The 18,308-nt window shown below is 65.1% G+C and overlaps 4 protein-coding genes across 4 annotated transcripts in view; 2 read left to right on the forward strand and 2 right to left on the reverse strand.

The window, feature by feature from the left end:
* The window catches only part of PFL1_01096 (uncharacterized protein), a gene marked incomplete at both ends in the record, with an annotated part of 3,819 nt that extends 616 nt beyond the window's left edge, over positions 1 to 3,203 (reverse strand). Inside the window, 2 exons of the mRNA XM_007878596.1 lie at positions 63 to 720; positions 831 to 3,203. Coding sequence (XP_007876787.1) covers positions 63 to 720; positions 831 to 3,203 — 3,031 coding nt within the window. The remainder of the gene's footprint in view (positions 1 to 62; positions 721 to 830) is intronic.
* A 1,069-nt stretch (positions 3,204 to 4,272) lies between these two features.
* Positions 4,273 to 6,198, forward strand: PFL1_01097 (uncharacterized protein; the record flags this gene model as incomplete). The annotated part of the gene is made up of 1 exon (XM_007878597.1): positions 4,273 to 6,198. One exon carries the CDS (start codon positions 4,273 to 4,275, stop codon positions 6,196 to 6,198), a length of 1,926 nt encoding a protein of 641 aa, XP_007876788.1.
* A 1,151-nt stretch (positions 6,199 to 7,349) lies between these two features.
* On the forward strand, positions 7,350 to 9,179 carry PFL1_01098 (uncharacterized protein; the record flags this gene model as incomplete). Its single annotated transcript, XM_007878598.1, has 1 exon — positions 7,350 to 9,179. The coding sequence occupies one exon, from the start codon at positions 7,350 to 7,352 to the stop codon at positions 9,177 to 9,179; it is 1,830 nt and encodes a 609-aa protein (XP_007876789.1).
* Positions 9,180 to 10,807: 1,628 nt separating this feature from the next.
* PFL1_01099 (uncharacterized protein) lies at positions 10,808 to 17,905 on the reverse strand (the record flags this gene model as incomplete). Its single annotated transcript, XM_007878599.1, has 2 exons — positions 10,808 to 16,126; positions 16,238 to 17,905. 2 exons carry the CDS (start codon positions 17,903 to 17,905, stop codon positions 10,808 to 10,810), a joined length of 6,987 nt encoding a protein of 2,328 aa, XP_007876790.1.
* Positions 17,906 to 18,308: the final 403 nt, after the last annotated feature.

Below are 18,308 nucleotides of genomic sequence, written 5' to 3' on the forward strand. Positions count from 1 at the left end.
GCCCATCGAAGGCGCCGTGTTGGTGCGGTCCTGGGCCACGCGCGACGCGGGTGGCGCCCGACCCCGGAAGCTGTCTTCCACCTCGCCCGCGGCGTCGGCCTCTTCGGCTTCGGCCATCATCTCCTCCATCGAGCGCTTGGTCCGGATCATTGGCGTGGCAGAGGGGTCCGCCGTGTACTCGTCGTACTCGACGGCCACGGGCGCCTTGGCCCGCTTGCCTTTGGCCGCCGTAGCCGTCGAGGCTGCCGTGGCCGCCTTGGTCTTCGCGCCCTTCTTGGCGGTGCTGCTCTTCTTGGCAGGGGCGGGTGCCTCGTAGTCGTCATCGGGTAGCTGCTCGCTGCCGTAGTCGCTCGCCGCGTCGCTCAGCTCATTGTCGTCGCGGTAGCTTGGCTTCCTCTGGCTCTGCTTGCTCGACGCGACGAGCGCGGCTCGGGCCAGCGCCGATGGGGCCGACGCCTTCTTGACCTTCCTCGCCGCCTTGTGCGACGGGCTGCTCAGAGGAACTTCGGCTTCCGAGGGCACCGCGTCGCTCGCTCCCTGCATCGGATCCCGCCGAGCCTTGGCCAACGGTCCCTTCCGTTTGGTGCCCTGCGCCACCGGAGCCGCCGCCAGCGATTCGTCTGATAGTGCGTCGGCCTCGTCGTCGAGGTGTGCCGCAGGAGCAGCTGACCGCTTCTTCGCAGCCTTCGGGACCTCCGATTGAGCCAGGGACTCTTCCAGCTGTGGCAGTGGAGAGGGGCAGCGTCCGCGACAGTATCGAGGGTCAGTGACTATGATCGGCGTGCCCGCGTCGAAGCGCGGCCTTGTCTCGAGAGTGCCGCGATGCTCACCTGCGCCTCGAGCTCTCGGATCTGGGCCTGCATCTCCCTTCTCTCCTTCTTCCACGCCTTCCTCGTCTCGGCCATCATCTCCTCCCTCTCGACGTACGTGGCGATGTCCTCCTGCATCTCTGCGTTGTCGCGCCGGAGCTCCTCGAGTTCCTGCGTCTGCTTGGGCGTCTTGGAGGACGCTGCGGCAAGCTGCTTGCGAAGGTCGCTGGCCTCGGTTCGCAGCGACTCGACGTCCGCCTGCAGCACTTCGACCTCGGACGAGAGGCGCTCGTTGTGGCTGCGAAGGCTCGAGTCGTCGCCGGCGCGGGCCGAGAGCCGCTTTCGCAGCTGCACCGTCTCCCTGAGCTTGCCCTTGAGCTTGACCGCCAGCACGTCGCTGCGTTTCCGCTCGGCCATCAGGCGGATCCGCAGGTCGTCCTTTTCCATCAGCAGGTTCGCCTCAATCTCCTTGGCGCGGTACGACTCGTAGGTCGTCTCGTTCCTGCAGTAGACCAGATCCGACTCGAGCTCGGTGAAGTTGCGCTTCTCGCACAGCAGCCTCCACTGCCGCTCGTCGGCGTCGAGCTTGTGCTGCACAACCTTGGCCTCGAGCTCCAGCGTCGCCCTGTGCACCTGCGTGGCCTCATCCTCGAGCTGCGAGCGTAGCCGGGCCACGTCGTCCTCGAGCCGGGCCGCCTCGCTGGCCCAGCCCTCGGACTCCTCCATGGTCCTCCGTTGCTGGTCTTCGGACACCTCGAGCTTCTCGGACAGCAGCTTGACCTTCTTCTTTGCCTCGGCGAGCTCCAGGCTCATCAATCGATCCGTCCGCGCTGCTGGATCGAGGCGCCGTTTCTGTGCTGAGGCGCTGACCGTGCTCTCGTCGCCAGCCTGGCTGGCAGGAGCTCCATTGACCGCCACTGACGGCACACCGGGCACGCTGAAGCCGGAGAGGTGGTTGATCTTGCGGGTACCGGCCTGCGGCGTCGCCCTTGGCGTCGACTGCATCGGCACCGGCGGCGGGGCCATTTTGGCGGGCTGAGAGGCGGGCAGCGCGGGCATTTTGAACTGAGGTCGCGGCAGCTGAGACGGAGGGCCCATCGAGCTTGAGACGGAGCGGCCGGCGACTGATGCCTCGCCACGGGCCGCGATCGGGGGCTGGGCTTTGGGCGTAGGCTGCTGGTCCTCGACGTCGATCCCACCCTGGCCTGAGCGGTCCTGCCCTCCGTGCTCCAAGTTAGGCGCTGCAGAGGCTGCATCGTCTATGGGTGGCGGCAGAGGTCGCGCTGACTGCTTCGAGGGCGGAAGGATGGCGTCCCCTCGGAGCGTGTCGTCGCCGCTTCGGCTGTAGCTGCGGCTGGCGTCGCGCGACATTTCGCCGTCGTCGGCATCCTGGCTGACGGGCACCGGCAGCGGCCGTGATTCGCGCCGCATCTCTTTGCGCGAGGCTGCATTGAAAGGATCGATGCCCTGCTCGAGATACTTGGAGAAGTCGTAGCCGGACGAAATGGGTCGGTCTTCGCCGTTGCGACGGCTTCTCTGGCTCGCAGTCGACAGGTCGGCTCCGGCAAAGGGAGGATCGACTGGCTCCTGCGCGGGCGTGCTCGCGACCATGCTGCTTCTGCTGCTGCGGGTTCCGACGTCGCTGCTCCGCTTCGATGTCGATGGCCGCCGGAGCATTGGCAGCTTGCCGCTCTCCAGGTCGATCGAGATGTTGGCGCTGACGGCGCCGTTGGGCCCGGCAACGAGGGCGTTGGAGGTGTCGTTGCTGTCATCGCCTGTCGAAGTGCCACCATGGGTGCCTGCCTGCTGGCTCTGTGCGCGGGCATGGGTGACGGCTGTGGGGGTCTCGTCACCGGCGCGCTGCCGTGCAGCCTCGATGGCGGTCAGGCTGCTCCTCCGCGTGACGGGTCCCTGACTGAGGCTGGTACGCGCCTTGTTGGGCCTGGGCAACGACGACGGCACCTGCACCGTGGTCGACGACGAAGGCATCGGCCGGGAGCTGCTCGAAGTCGAGGCTGTGTAGGTACGGGATGCGCTGGCGCTCGATGACGAGGTGAAACTGGTGTTTCTCCCGTTGGATTCGTTCTTCTGCCTCTGCACCTGCGCCATCTCGTCGAGGCTGGGGAAGTCGTCTGCGGGAGGCGGTGGTGGCCGGCGGAGGCCGTGCTGCGAGGTGTTGGGGGTGGCGGTGGGCAGGGACGGGTAGAGAGATGTGTGCTGCGAGGGTGTCGAGGGTACAGATGCGTTGGGCAGGCTGCCTGGCCGCATAGAGATGGATGTGGAAGCGTCGGCGTTGAACGACGAGTTGGGCTGCTGGCTGTGCTCGATGCGCGGTTTTGGCAGCGCCAGAGGGCCTTGCCGCGCGACCGGTGGCGGGCTGCGGAAGATGACCATGGTAGCAGGTTGCGTTCCGCGTCAGGGGTCAGGACGCCTGGTCTTGCCGATAGATAGGGGTACAGTGTCGGATGGATGGGGAATAAGGTCGGACGAGGCTGCGACGAGGACGGCGACGGCAAGGGGGTGGGGGTATGTCTGGTGTTGTTGTCGTCTTGCGGCGGGTTGCGCGCTGTGGTCCGTTGTCCGGGTGATGGAGAGATATGGGCGCCGTGTAAAAGGAAGCCGTGGCGGGCTGGCAACGGTCCGATGATGTTGTTGATGGTGATGGTGGGACGAGGCAGGTGGCAGGTGGAGGCAGACGAAGGCCGTTGCTGCTGTGGCTCGTACGCGTGTTGTCGGTTGCTCGGTGGCTGCGTTGCTTGCCGTTGTTGGCTTGCTTCCCGCCTTCCGCCAGGTCTCAGACAGGGTCGCCCGGTGTTGGACAGCTCCCTCGTCCCTGCCTGCCTGCTTTTTCCACTCGACTCGACGTGTTTTGGTGCGAGCGCGTTCCAAGTCAGGCGCGCCGGACAGCCTGACGCTGCTGCCTCCTCTCGTTTTCATTTGTTATTTCGCACGAGAGCGAAAAACCCACAATCGGTGGAGCGAGCGCGGCCTTCACCCAAGCAGCGAAGCGAGCGGTTTTTTCGAAGCTCTCTCTTTTTTTGAGAAGGCCGCACCCGCTCGCTGCCACGGCCAAGCCGCCGTGCCCGCCTGACTCGAAGCCGACTCATGGCCGCCATTGCCATCGTTCACCACCACCATCGGCCACTTCTCACCCCTAGCCACGCACCCTTGCTGCTCAGATCCAGTCGGACAGAGGGTAGACCCATCGGCGTGCACACATCCTCGTATACACACGGATCCATAGAATCGGCCTCGCCCTCGCTCGACCACCTACACCATTCCGCCCACCACGCTGCTTTCGCGTGCCTTCCCTGCATCGACTCGCCTCGGCCTCGCCGCACTACGCAGCACCCAGGCGGCACCCCTTCTTCAGCTGCAACCTCAACTGCCATCGCAGCAGCTTCCTATCGCTCAGCGCAAGCTCCCCCCGTCGACCCTTGCACCACTCCGCTGCTACTACAAGATGGCCGCCAGCGTCAATAGCTCGAGCAGCAGCAGCGCCAACAGCGTGCTGGCGCCCTCGCCCGCCTCGTTCAACGGCATCCCCCTCCTCGCCCAGCTGCCTCAGCTTCCCCAGTTGCCCGGCACAGACACCAAGCGAGCGCCCCTCGACTCGTTCAAGATCGCCATCGCCCAGCACGTCAACCAGACCCTCGGCATCGACGTCGAAAAGGCCATCGAGGGCGTCGGCCCGGGCAAGGTCGGCGACTTCACCGTCGCCGTGCCCCGCTTCCGACTGCCTGGCAAACCAAACGACCTGGCCGAAAAGGCCGCAAAGGAGTTCCAGCCCAACGAGTGGCTCGAGGCCGTCGAGAACAAGGGCGCCTTCCTGCACTACACGCTCAACTCCGAGACGCTCAAGAAGATCACGCTCCAGACCATCCACGTCATGACCCACGGCTTCGGCGCGCCCCGCAACGACGAGGGCAAGCCGCTGCCCTCGTACGGGTCCAACCGCAACGGCGAGGGCAAGCGCATCATTGTCGAGTTCTCGTCGCCCAACATTGCCAAGCCCTTCCACGCCGGCCACCTCCGCAGCACCATCATCGGCGCCTACCTCGCCAACCTCTACCGCGCCAACGCGTGGGAGGTCAAGAAGGTCAACTACCTGGGCGACTGGGGCAAGCAGTTTGGCCTGCTCGCCGTCGGCTGGAAGCTGTTTGGCGACGACAAGAAGCTCGAGGAGGACGCCGTCAACCACCTCTTCGAGGTCTACGTCAAGGTCAACCAGCTCGCCTCGGAAGAGGGCAAGGGCGAGAAGATCCACGACGAGGCGCGCGCCTACTTCAAGGGCATGGAGGACGGCGACGAGGAGTGCCTGGGCTACTGGCGCAAGTTCCGCGAGCTGTCGATCAAAAAGTACATCGAGGTCTACGACCGCCTCAACATCCAGTTTGACGTCTACAGCGGCGAGTCGCAGGTGACCAAGGCCAACCTGGAAAAGGCCATGTCGCAGCTGCGCGAGACCGACTTTGTGTCGCGCGAGGAGAACGGCGCGCTGCTGGCCGACCTGACCAAGTACAAGCTGGAAAAGTGCGTCATCGAGCGCAAGGACGGCACGCCGCTCTACATTACCCGCGACATTGCCGAGGCGGCGCAGCGGTGGGAGGCGTTTGGCGGCTTTGACAAGATGATCTACGTCGTGGCGTCGCAGCAGGACCTGCACCTGGGCCAGTTTTTCAAGGTGCTCGAGCTGATGGGCTACCCGTGGGCGCAGAAGGAGGCGGGCAAGCTGGTCCACGTCAACTTTGGAATGATCCTGGGCATGTCGACGCGGCGCGGCACCGTCGTCTTCCTCGACCACATCCTCGACGAGACGGCCGACAAGATGCACGACGTGATGCGCGCCAACGCGGAAAAGTACGCCCAGGTCGAGGACCCGGAGCGCACCGCCGACATCGTCGGCATGACGGCCGTCAAGATCCAGGACATGAGCGGCAAGCGCATCAACAACTACAACTTTGACTGGTCGCGGATGCTGTCGTTCGAGGGCGACACGGGCCCCTACCTCCAGTACAACCACGTGCGGCTGTGCTCGGTGGAGCGCAAGGTCAAGGACGCCGATGGCCTCGAGCTGCCCACCGAGTCGCTCGACTTTGAGAGCATCAAGACGGAGCTCATCACTGAGCCCAAGGCGCGCGAGCTGGTGCTGCTGCTGGCGTCGTGGCCCGACGTGGTCAAGACGGCGTGCAAGGACCACCAGCCGAGCACCGTCGTCACCTACTGCTTCCGCCTGACGCATCTCGTCAGCTCGTGCTGGGAGTTCCTGCTGGTCAAGGGCCAGGAGCGCGACCTGGCCCTTGCTCGCCTCTGGCTCTTCCGGTGCTGCAAGGACGTGCTCGGCAGCGCGCTCAAGCTCCTCACCATTACCCCGCTCGAGCGGATGTAGGCGCCGCCGCCGCCGCCGCCGCCGTATCCCGCCCGCCCTGTCGTGTCGCTCGTCTTGCGCCCTTCCCTGGCCGTAGTAGCCTCCCCAGCGCCGCGGCGTGTGAAGAATCGTATGGCGTCCCCGAACGCAAGCAGAGGCAGGGTCAGCCTTTCCTGCTCAGAAGACATGCCGAGAACCGCGCGCCTCCCGTCTGTGTGCGAAAGACGGAGCAAACCTTGCTTGATGCTGGCCACTGATGCAGGCCGTGGTCCGAAGGTTGAGCTTGTTTGTGAGCGGCTGGTTTTCGGTCGTGGTGCCGGTGGTCGTCGGAGCCTGCAGGCAGGGTCGTCGCCACGCCTAGCCAGCCGCGTGCGGGCAAGCAAGCAAGCTAAGCATAAGCGGTCCCGCCTGCCTCGCGCCGTGCCCAGCCGCGTGACTGACCCTGGCGTCTGCCTCAGCTGAACCCGCACTGGCCCGTGGGGTCGTTGCGCATGTGGGTCGACTGGGTTGGGCATCGAGCGAGAGGCAGAAAGCCAAGCAAGCCAGCCAGCGCAAGCTGAAGTCGCAGGCTAGGCAGTCAGGCAGATGCACGGCCGCGACGGCGGGGCGCCGCTGACTCTGCTTCATTTCGGGAGGGTCCGAGCACGGACGGACCGGCCGTGCGTGGCGGCGCGGATCAGGCTAGGCTAGGCCACGCGCGGGCGGGGCTGGGTCTCGGCTCGGGCTGGATGCGCGACTCAGCTTGGCTTGGCCGGGCCTGGGCTGGTCTGGTCTGGCCTGACCCAGCAGGCTGGATCAGCTGGCTTGGCCCACTTCATTTCACAGCCTTGCCGCCGCCGACGCCGACGCCGCCACCGCCGAGAAGAAGGTCCAAGGCCCGTGCTTCTCTTCCCGCCTGCTCGCCTGCTCCCCTTTCTCTCTCTTCTCCGCCACCACCATCCTCTCTCCATCACCTTCCACCATCCCCTCATCGTCTCTTGCTCTCTTGCTCACGCCGCTCGACTACCGTACCGAGCATCGCCATCCATTGACTCTACCTCTGCAACCCCTTTTTCCCCGATCGCGGCAGCGCGCTTGCGCCTTTAGCACGCTTGTCGACAGCCAGCTCGTCCTTTTCTTGTCCAGCCGCTCCCGCCGAGGCGACGGCTCACGCTTCGCGCCTTCGGTCCGGGATGGGACCCAAATGCAGCCGCAAAGAGACGGCGACGGCCAAGGCCCCGGCTCAGGTTGCTCCCGCCGAGCCGGTCGCCAATATGCAAGCCACCGGTGACACGGGCCCGAGGCAAGACGCGCCGACGGCTTCCCAGCAGGTCGGATCTGCCAAGCAGGAGCTACCGACCTCCTCCGCCACCACCGCCGCTACCGCCGCCACTGTCGCCACCACCATCGCCCCCATCACCTCCGTCACCGTCCAGACCCCCGCCTCGGAGCCCCCCAAGAAGCTCTTCTTCACCTTCAAGCGACGCCGCTACTACGAGGACGTGTTCGCCGAAGTGATTGACGTGGTCAGCGGATTCGCATACCTCGTCACCGAACAGCAGAGGAAGCAGTACCTCGCGTACGCCGCCAAAAAGAGGAAGTCGGCCAAGCAAAAGTCGACCACGAGCATGAGGCAGCACACCGAGGCCGTCAACCGCCTCACCGAGGCCGGCGGCAGCAGAGCGCCCCGCGCCAGGAAGAGAAAGGTCAACGGCAACTTTTTCGACGATTACGAGGACGACGAAGAGTCGAGAGAGATTGACGCCGACGAGGCCATCCTGGGCAAGAGGGTCGGATCGGCGCAGGGCTGGATTTTCCACCAAGACGCGCCGCTCATGAGGTCGCCGCAGCGCTTCGAGGCCATGGACTGCGTCGACCAGGAGACGCTCCAGATGGCCATCAGGCTGTTTGGACCCAATAACACGTCCAAGGTGCCGGCCTGCCCGGGCATCGCCGACGGCTCGCTGCTGGTGCTGCACTACGTCCGCCTCGCCCCAGAGTTCCGGGGTCACGGCTACGGCATGCGCCTCTGCGCCGAGCTGCTGCGCCACTGGCAGCCTTACTGGAGCAAGGCCATCCTGCTGCCCCTCATCCTCAATCCGGACCGCGACGGCAAGATGGGCGCCGAATACCAGGAGGCCAACCGCCGCCTCAGCGCCGCCTTCCAGAGGATCGGCTTTGTCCCCCTCGGCTCGACCGACTACCTCTACCAAGAACAGGCCGGCTTCGACGAGCGATACCGCAACTTCGACGTCAGGCGCAACACCAACGCCGACGTCGCGCCGAACCTGTGCATGTGCGTCGACGGCGTCAGCGAGCGGATGCGCCACGCCATCAAGATTGCCGCCGAGGCAGAGTACGTCAGCCTGCGCGAGAGCGTCGAGATTGGCAACCGCGACATGAGGCAGCTCGGCATCTGCTACTCGCACGCCTTCCTGCCGCCCACGTCGGCCGACAACATGGCGCACCTCAAGGGCCTGCTGCATATCGCCGGCACCATCGGGACGCTGAGCCACCAGGCCGTCGCGCCCAGCCCGGCCAACGTCGCCGCGGCGCTCGAGCACGACGCCTTCTTCAACTTCATCGACCCGGACGGCGCCGTCCTGTGCCGCGCCTTCCTCGGCCAGGGCGGCAGCATCCTCGACGCCCTCGACCTGCTCCTGTACAAGGCCCGCAGGAAGGTCGAGCTCAACTTTGAGCGCGACCTCTACGAGCTGCCGGGCTGCGAAGAGGATCCAGCCACCAACGCCTATCTCGCCTGCCACCTGCCCAAGTGCGCCGAGCACGACGACGACTTTGAGGGCCTGCGCCAGCGATGGTGGAGGGACGGCGGCCGGTCCGCCCACCAGCGCGGTCCCTACCGCGCCGTGCCCCTCAGCTACGCCGAGGGCCTCGACGACTACGACTACGACTACGACTCGGACGACGAAGAGCTGATTGGTGGCGTGCCCGCGCGCGTGTGGTCGATGTACCTGCTTGAGAGTGGGCAGATGCCACGCGTCGGCACCCTCGACAGACTCTGAGCAGGCAGGCAGGCAGGCAGGACGGCCCTCGACCGAGAGGGGGTGAACACCGACTTGGCGCAGTCCCGCGCGAACAGGCCCGCGGCCGGCGCCAACGAAGCAGAGCAGCTCGCGGGCCAACAAAAGCGAAGGCAAAGCGGCACAGCGCCGCAGCAGAACCGATCCGACAAACACGGGCTCCGAAGGTCAAGCCCACCATCGAACCAGTACCCGGGCAATGCGAGCATGATCAGGCGATCGAACGAGCAAGTCAGCAAGCAGGCATCATCGAGCGGGGGCAGCAGTCAGCACATGGCGGCGCGAGATGGCGGATCCGGAGAGCATCGCATCGCATCGCCCCGCAACGCAGCTGGGCGAGGCGTGCATCGAACGTCGAAAAGGAGGGGCTGCGTAGCCGCTACCACACCTTGTCCGTGTTGAATCATCGAAGCCGACTGCATGGATAGGAAGAGGTATTCTGTTGTTTCGCCCGGCGTGCAAACTCGCAATCCCATGCTCGCCTCTGCATTCTTGGCTGTGCACGGCGTCGTCCATTTCCATCTTGTCGCATCCCGCAGCATCGCTCACGTCGTCGTCGTCGCCTGCTGTTGGTCGAGCTGCTTCCTCAGTCCCTCTTCAACGCCCCTCGCCGTCTGACCATGGACCTGATCGACGGTAGATAGGATAAAGGCGAGAAAGAAGAAGAGGGCACGGACCTCAAACTCCTCCTGCAGTATACACGACGCTTCCTGCTGATGCTGCTGTTCCTCCGCTCCCTGTGTTGCTGTGGATGACGGTGGATCGAGGACGTCGAACCGACTTGTAGTAACCGTACCCATACCGGCTTGGGCGCTGCCCACGATCCCGGCGGCGGTACGTGTAAACGTCGCCGTGTACCGCGTGTAAAATGTGAGGCCCAGGAAGGACAGTGAGGCTTTCACTGTGGAACCCCACGGTTACGGCTTGTCAGCCTACCACCATCGACTGTTCTACGATGATGATGAGGCAAAGGACGCACCGTGCCAAAGTCCGTCCTTTTTGGGATCCTCGCTCGTCTCAACCACATCCGGGTTGCAGCGTATCAGGTTCGACGGTTGTTGGATGTACGACCGTACCGTCCCAGCCGGGAAGGGAAGCGTGTGTGTAAATGTACGTTTGCGCGTTTGGAACAGCATCGTAGACTGCCGTGTGGAGGGATGGGTGAAGTTGAATAGGAAGGGAGTTAGAGCGGGTGCATGGTGGCGAGCAGGCTGGGTCGACGGCATCGAAGAAGGCTTGCTTCTCGCCAAGCTCGACCGAGGAGTTCGGCAGAGCTTGCAATTGGTGCTGTGCTTGCCCCGTGCGCGCCCCCAGCCCAGCAAGGGTTCGGCTGTGGAGGTGCGTGCGGTGTCCGCGTCCCGACGCGCAGGCGTGCAGTCGCCTACCTGCCTGCTGGCGGGCGGGCGAGCGAGAGAGCGTTTGCGTGCAGGGAGCTGTGTCTATCAATCTTTCGATGGAGCATGGTGGACTGGTGGTGGTAGTATACATGTGATGATTCGGGACGAGACAGAGACAGATCGATTGAAAATGTGTGTAGTCGCAGAACAGGCCCTTCAAGACGCCGCCACCGAGAGGAAGAAACAAAGACCGCCAGATCGCGCGAGGGCGCATCAGACGGCGACGAGGAGCGCCTCGACGGCGCCGCGGAGCAGATCGAGGGCGTGGAACGACGCAATGGCCTGGAGGTTCCTGAGCTTGCGCACCGTCTCCTTGCGCGTCACCATGAGGCCGTAGCTGCCCGAGCAGTCGCAGTGGGGCTGCAGCGAGTCGTCCTTGAGCACGCCACACCGGTTGCACCGCAGGTCCTGGAGCGTGAACGAGGCAATGTAGCCGTGGGCGATGTCGACCAGCCGCGTCTCGATGGCGGTGCGGTCGTAGGGAAACGAGCACTTGCTGCACCGCCACTCGCGCCGCTTGCCCGGCTCCGACGGCATCAGGTCGGCGTCACGGCACAGGTCGAGGGTGCGATCGTCGTTGCAAAACTGGCAGATGACGAGCGGCAGCCGGAACGGCTCGCACGGGTTGCGCCACTCTGCCTCGGTGCTGAACTCGCGCACCCCGATCAGGTCGAGCAGGTTGCGCTTGCACACCTGCGCCTCGACGGCGTGCTCCTTGGACAGCGCCAGCACCGCCGTCACGCTCTTGACAAACTCGAGCAGCGGCGACGTCATCTTGACGTGGCTCGCACCCGGCAGCTCCGGGAAGCTCCACCGCGCCTTGTGCTGCGTCGAGAGCATGTCGATGTACTCGTCGTCCTCCTCGGCCGCCGTGGCCGCACTGATCTCGGCCGTGCCGCGCGCCATGTCCTTCTTGACCTCCTCGACCACCCGCAGCAGCTTGCGCGTCATGTTGTGGTTGATTAGATCCTTGGAGAACTTGGACTCCCTCGCCTTGACCGGATCCACCGGCTGCAGGGCAGTCGAGCTCGGCAGCTCGGCCTCGCCGCCGTTGCCGTTGCCGTTACCGCTGCCGCTGCCGCCGCCGCCGCCGTCGCCGTTGGCCGCGGGAGGATTTTGGATCTGCTTGAGCGGCGTGCGGTCCAGCAGGCCGTCGGTGTGGGCGCGCCGCTTGTTTTCGTACAGCTGGAAGATGAAGCTGCCGACGGCATTGCTGAAGCGCTCCTGCAGCGCCGGCGGCAGGAACGTCTGGATGTTCCAGTTCATCTCGACGCTGAACGACGCCGGCAGCTCCTCGGGGCTCTCGGGGTCCGCGCAGACACCGCCAAAGTTGGCCGTGTCCATCCATAGCAGGTACTCCCAGTAGTGGACCAGGTCGAGGCGGATGTGCTTGAACAGCTCGCGGCTCGTCACGGCGCTCATCAGGTAGCGCGCGTAGGCGGCGGCGCTGCCGGCGGTCGGCTTGTTGGTCAGCAGGAAGAGGCGGTTGAAGCTGGCATAGACGATGCTGGCGCCGAGCCGCTTGAACTCGGCCAGCAGCTGCAGAAGCGTCTTCTTCATCAGGTCGTGAAGGAAGCGCTGCAGCGCCGGCTCAAACATGGCCGAGGTGCTGTTGGACGCCCAGCGCCAGAAGTTGTCCGACAGCAGCGAGCTGTAGGGAGAGCGGCCGCGCGCCTTGTCGACGTGCCACGCCTTGACCATGGCCTTGACGGCGGTGAAGACCTGCGACGTCAGCACCGAGTCGCCCAGCACCGTCGACGACTCGACCGTGCCGCGGCTGTACTCGTCGAGGTTGTGCGACGAGGTGTCGAACGCCATCGATCCGGCACCGCTGCCCTCCATCTCGTTGACCGAGCCCGACTGCAGCACGGCGTCGACCGCCAGGTCCGTCAGCGCCACCTCGAGGCAGACGTTGGAAAAGCAGCCGGCGTGCGAGATCTCGAGGCCCTCGCGCTCGTCCCACCGCTGCAGCGCGTTGATGTCCTGCTCGCGCCCGCCGAGGTCCGGCTGCGGGTTGTCGGACCACCAGAGCACCATGTCCTGCTTGACCAGCCGCCGGGCAAAGTCAATGTCGCTGCCAAACACGGCAAAGTCGCGCTCGACGTTGCACAGCGGCACGTCAAAGTGGGTCGCCAGCTCGATCCAGCGGCTGATCCAGAGCGACGTGCGGAAGTAGCAGTTGAACATCCGGCGCGCGCTGTAGAGCTGCCAGCCGAGCGCCGGCAGTTCGTCTTCGAGGCGGGCCGCCGGGATCGTGATGATCGGCAGCTCGGCCACCTGGCTCATCTTGGCCTCGTAGTACTGCTGGTCCTTGGACGTGCAGATGGCCAGCATCGCCGAGCCCTGCTTGGCCGTGCGCAGCGTGGTCAGATCCCGCCCGAGCGCGCGGAAGGCGCGCGCCTCGGTCGTGTGCACCTTGACCTCGACGTCGAGCGCATCGCCGTACTCGAAGACGCCCGCTCCCTCGGGCAGCTTGCCCTTCTTGCGCATGTGGGCGACGCGGTCGGCGTACATGGTCTCGAGGTTGGGCAGCTGGCGCAGGCCGGCCGAGTCGACAATGTGCACCTTGAGCTGGCCCTCGGGCGTGAAGAGGCCGAAGACGTGGCGCCCGTCGCGGTTGGCATGGTAGAGGTAAAAGTAGCGCAGGTTGCGGCCCCCGCCGAGGTAGCGGTGGCGCAGCAGATCGACCGAGCTGGGGCTGACCAGATCGGCCAGCTCGAAGCCGGCGTCGAGGGCGCGGCTGAGCTTGTTCTGGCCCGCGCCGCCGCTGCGGTTCATGGTGCAGGTCGAGCCGAGCTGGATGAGCGCCCGCACCTCGAGGGGCACGCGCATCTCGTAGATGCCGTCGACGTTAGCGTGGTTGAGGAGGGCGGAGAAGTGCGCCTCCTCCTCGAGGTAGACGTCTTCGGGCACCGTGATGCGGAAAAGGTGGCGGCAGGGCGCGCCGCGAGGCAGCGTGCGGACCAGGCTCTCGACGCGGTAGCTGTCGGCAAACGTGCCGGCGCGGGGCATCTGCTTGAAGTTGACATAGAACTGGCGCGGGACGCGGAGCTTGAGGCTCTGCAGGTGCTGGTCGATCGAGATCCACAGGCGGAACTCGCCCGGTCGGTTGGTCGGGCAGATCTGCACCACGTCCCAGGTGGCGGTGGCCATGCTCATCGACCGGCGCGAAAACAGCGAGCCGACCGCGCCCTTGCCGGCCGCGCGCGAGCCCGCAGAGAGGCCGCCGCCCATGCTGGCCAGCTCCTTGCGCTCCCGGGCGCGCTGCTGCCGGCGCTTGCGCCACCTGACCTTCATCGCGGCGACCCATCCGGGATAATCGTCGTCCATGTCCGGCAGCGGCGGCTCTGGCTCGATCTCGGCCACGGGGATGGGACGCACGTCGGCCGGTGCGGCGATCGCCACGGGGCTGCCGTCGGCCGCCTCCTCGATCACCTCGGCCTGGACCTCGGTGATCGGCTTGTCGCTGCCGGCTCGGACGGTGGCGAGCCCGGGCTTGGCCGGCTTGAAGACGTCGGTGAGCTTCTTCTGTTTGAACTTGTCCTCCTTGGCGGCGACGCGCTTGAAGAGCCAGTCCGGGTGCCGGACGCGCGGCACCGGGTTGATGACCTTCTGCATGGCGGCGGGGATGGTGATGAGCTTCTGGATGACGCCGCCGAAGCGCTCGATGTAGTAGTCCCAGTCGAGGATGCTGCGCAGGTCAAAGTCGGTGATGCTGTTGTCCTTGAGGAACTTCTTGAGGTAGTGGTGCTTGACGCTGGTCTCGGCGTTGAAGATGGCGACGGGCACGGCGCGCTCAGTGACGGGGGCGCCGAAGGGCTTGGCCGACACGATGAACTTGCACGCCAGGCCCTTGTCCTTGATCATCTGGGCGCCGAGGAACTCGGCCAGCCGCTTGGCCGTCGTGATGGCCGTCGACTTCTGCGCGCCGTACTCCTGCAGCGTCTTGGACATGCTCTTGTTCTCGGCGATGAGGTCGATGAGCTCCTCGTCGTGGAGCGTCGAGCCCTTGCTGTAGAGGACGTCGAGCCACTGGTTGGCCACCTTGGCGACGGCGGCGTAGCACTCGTCGAGCGTGGTGCCGAGCAGGAACTTTTCAAAGATCTGCTTCTGGAAATCCTTGATCAGCTGCAGCTCGCCGCGGCGCTTGACCTCGAAGCCCTTGAGCTCGGCGAGCGAGCCGTCGTGGTTGAAGACGGCGTAGCGCTTCTTGAGCAGCTTGTCCTCCTCCTTGCTCGAGGGCAGGATCATGGCGCGGTACGGCCCGTCGAGCTCGAAAAAGATCGAGTTCTCGCTGCGCACCTCGTACCGGCCGCTCTCCTTGTCGACGAGGTCGTGGTACTGGTGGTTGGTGAACTTTTCGTGCACCAGGTGGTTGAGCATGGTGCACGGATACGAGATGCCGAATTTCTTGCCGTTGCGGCACCGGAATTCGAAGTTCTCCGGGAACACGCCGGGCAGCATGCACCAGATGCCGTCGGTGTCGAGCTCGAGCGGGCGACCGATGCGGTCGACGAGGTCCTTTGCCAGCTGGATGATGGTGGCGCCCGTGAGGCAGGTGACACCGGCCATCTCCATCGAGTACCAGCGCGCGCCCTTGCGCATGACGTAGCCGTAGAACGAGTTGAGGATGCACTTGTGCGCCAGCTGCAGCGAGTCGTAGAGGACGATCATCTTCTTGGCCTCGACGGTCTCGTTGAGCGACGCGGCCTGGTCGAGGTTCTTTTTCCACGTCTTGTGCAGCCCCTTGTACTCGTACCGGCGGTCGCGGAAGTCGCGCACCGTGTTGATGTAGAATGGATTCTCGCGCTGGCAGATGACGGCCTCGCGGACGACCGTCTTGGACTCGTGCGTCTTCTTGTAGACCTTGCGGCTGTAGTCGCCGAGCCGCTTGTGCAGCAGCGCCGTCCGCTCCGCCTGGCCGAGGTCGTCGAACGTCCTGCGCGGGCCGCCGGCAAACTTGGGCGGGAACGTCTCGCTCGACAGGGCGTTCTTGATCATGTTGACCTCGTCGCGCTTGGCGGGGAAGTACTCGCCACGCCACGCCCAGTTCATCCGCCGATCGCACTTCATGCCGGGCCGGTTGTAGTCGCACGTGGCGCACATGGCCTCGCTGACGACCGAGTCCGGCTGCAGCCGGTTGGAAAGCATGATGTTGGGGTACATGGCCGCCACGTCGAGGTGGTAGATGAGCGGCGGGTCCTTGCGCAGCGGCGCGTCGCGCATCACCTCGAGCATGCGCTGGATCTCGGCCTTGACCTCGTCGTAGTTGGTGATGTCGTCGAGCGACAGCCGGCCCTCTTCGACGATGCTGAACTTGAGCGCCGCGTCCAGGTCGTCGATCAGCTTCTGCACCGCCTCGGGCTCCACCTTGAAGTCGGTCTCGATGTCGCTGCGGAAGACGCCGGCCTCGAGCGCCTCGACGTGGCCGCCGACGTACGTCTCGGACTCGAGCAGGTGGCCCTTGTACGTGTTGCCCACCGGGTCCGTGTGGCGGTTGGGCATGACGATGTTGCCCTCGTAGGCTTGGATCTGATGGCGGCAGGCGCGCGGGCAGGGGTAGAGGCAGCGTCAGTTGCCGCGCTTGGCCGGGAGACCTGAGCCTCATCCCTTTTCTCCTCTCCATGATCGGCCGCGACTCACCATCAGCAGCGTCTCGCACAGCGTGCCGGAGCCCTTGCGCAGCACCTCGTCCGGGTTGAGCGGGATGATGTTGCAAAGACTGAAGATGAACGGGTGAACGTACTTCATGTAGAGGTAGTAGGTGGCGACGGCGTCCGAGACCGAGTACTGGGCCAGCGTCTGCGGCTGCTCGATGGCGTAGGGCGTCATTAACTCCGGGTCCAGCTCCATCGGGTCGTAGCCCAGCTTGGCGACGGTGACGGCCTTGAGGCCCTGGCTGCCCTGCGGGAGGTACGAGTCGCGCTTGACCCAGCGGAAGCAGTCGAGGTGGGCGCAGGCGCGCGACTTGTACTCCTTTTCGGCGTCGATGGCGAACCCGATCTCGCTCAGCATCGACAAGCCGTGCGCCGACGCCCTCGCATCGATAAAGGGGAAGTCGAACGAGTCGCCGTTGTAGGTGGCCACGACGGTCGGGTGCGCCTCGCGGAAGTGCTGGAAAAAGCGCTGTAGCAGCGCGTACTCGTCGGCCTCGTTGAAGATGAGAAAGGGTCCCTCGTACTCGGCCTTGGGCGTATACTCAAAGTCGTCGATGTCCTCGCTGACAATCTCGCGGTTGGTGATCAGGTAGCCCTGGCCGTCGATCATGTACGAGATCATCATGATGACGTCGGTCTCGGCGTCGGGGAACTTGAGCGGCTGCTTGGTCGTCTCGATGTCGAAGGCCATGACGACGGGGTCGGCACGCTTGATGCGCTCGGGCACGTGGGTGAGCTTGACGACGCCGGCGGCGAAGCTGACATCGTACCAGAAGCCGACGCGGATACCCTTGTCGATGGCCAGGCGGAGGTGGTAGGGCACGTCGTACTCGCGGATGTCGTTGATGCACTCGGACGCCTCGAGCCCCTGGTGGCCGCTGCGCTTCTTGGGCCCGCCGGTCCAGCCGTCCTCGCCGGGCGCATAGCTGGCGCCGCCCATGCTGTCGTCGTCCATCTCGATCTCGACCGCCGCCGCGGCGGTGGCGGCGGCGTTGAGCACGTCGGCATACGTGTCAACGGCCGACAGCTTCTTCTGCGCCTCCTGCGCAAGCGGCAGCAGTTCCCTGCGCACGGCGAGGAGGTCGTTGACGTTGAGGAAGTTGAGCTTGAGGTAGAGCCGCTGGTTGCCGACGAGGTGGTTGGGCAGCTTGAGGTCCTCCTTGCGGACGCGCTCGATGGACTGGATCAGACCCTCGTACCGTCTCCGCGCCCACTCCTCGACGACCGACTCGGTGCCGGCGCGGCAGCCGACGAGAAAGTAGGGCTGGAAGAGGACGGTGGCCTTGAACATGCTGGCGTCGTCCTGGATAAAGTAGAAGTCGACGCCGCTCCGGCCCGTGCTGTGGTCCGGGTCGCGGACCAGCGTCGGGTGCATGTTGACGAGCCAGGCCTGCCTCGTTTGCCCCTCCTCTATCCGGGAGAAGCCGAGCTTCTCGTCGATCTCGTCCCGGTCTTTGACCTCCTGGAAGCGCTCCTCGACGGCCGAGCCATCGTCGATGCCCTTGGTGAGCTGCGCCGATGCGGCGGCGACGGCCTGCTCCTTTGGGTTGCGGTACAACGACCCGGACCCGCCGCCGCGTTTCCGGAATGTGCCTCTGCTTCGTGTGTTGCTGGCTCCGCCTCTCGACGACGTGAGTCCAAAGGTGCGGGACATGGTGGACGGGCCGCCGTTGGGGCAAGTGGCGGTGTTAGCGGTGGTGGCTGCTGCGGTAGTGTGATGATGTCTGCTCGTTTTTCGAAACTTGGAGCGGGTATATCTGGGACTGTTGGTATGCTGATGGTGCGGCTTGAGATGATAAAGCGCGGGGGGATGCTCAGAAGATGCTCAGAGTGGCGCCGCTGCGATGCTGGAAGGGTGTTGCGACTGTGGCAGAAGGTGTGGCCGCGACGTTTGAGATGCTGTATAAGAGATGCCGGTAAGTTGAAGGTGCAAGAGAAGGGGCGAAGAGTTGGACGGCGGCAGTGGCAGTGGCGATAGTGACGGCCGTTGATAGCGGGATGGAAGTTGGAGGCAGAGGCAAGGAAGACGGCTCAGGCCCAAAATCGCTCCGTCCCGT

The sequence above is a fragment of the Pseudozyma flocculosa genome (genome assembly GCF_000417875.1).
Source record: "Pseudozyma flocculosa PF-1 unplaced genomic scaffold scaffold00002, whole genome shotgun sequence".
NCBI lineage: Eukaryota > Fungi > Basidiomycota > Ustilaginomycetes > Ustilaginales > Ustilaginaceae > Pseudozyma > Pseudozyma flocculosa.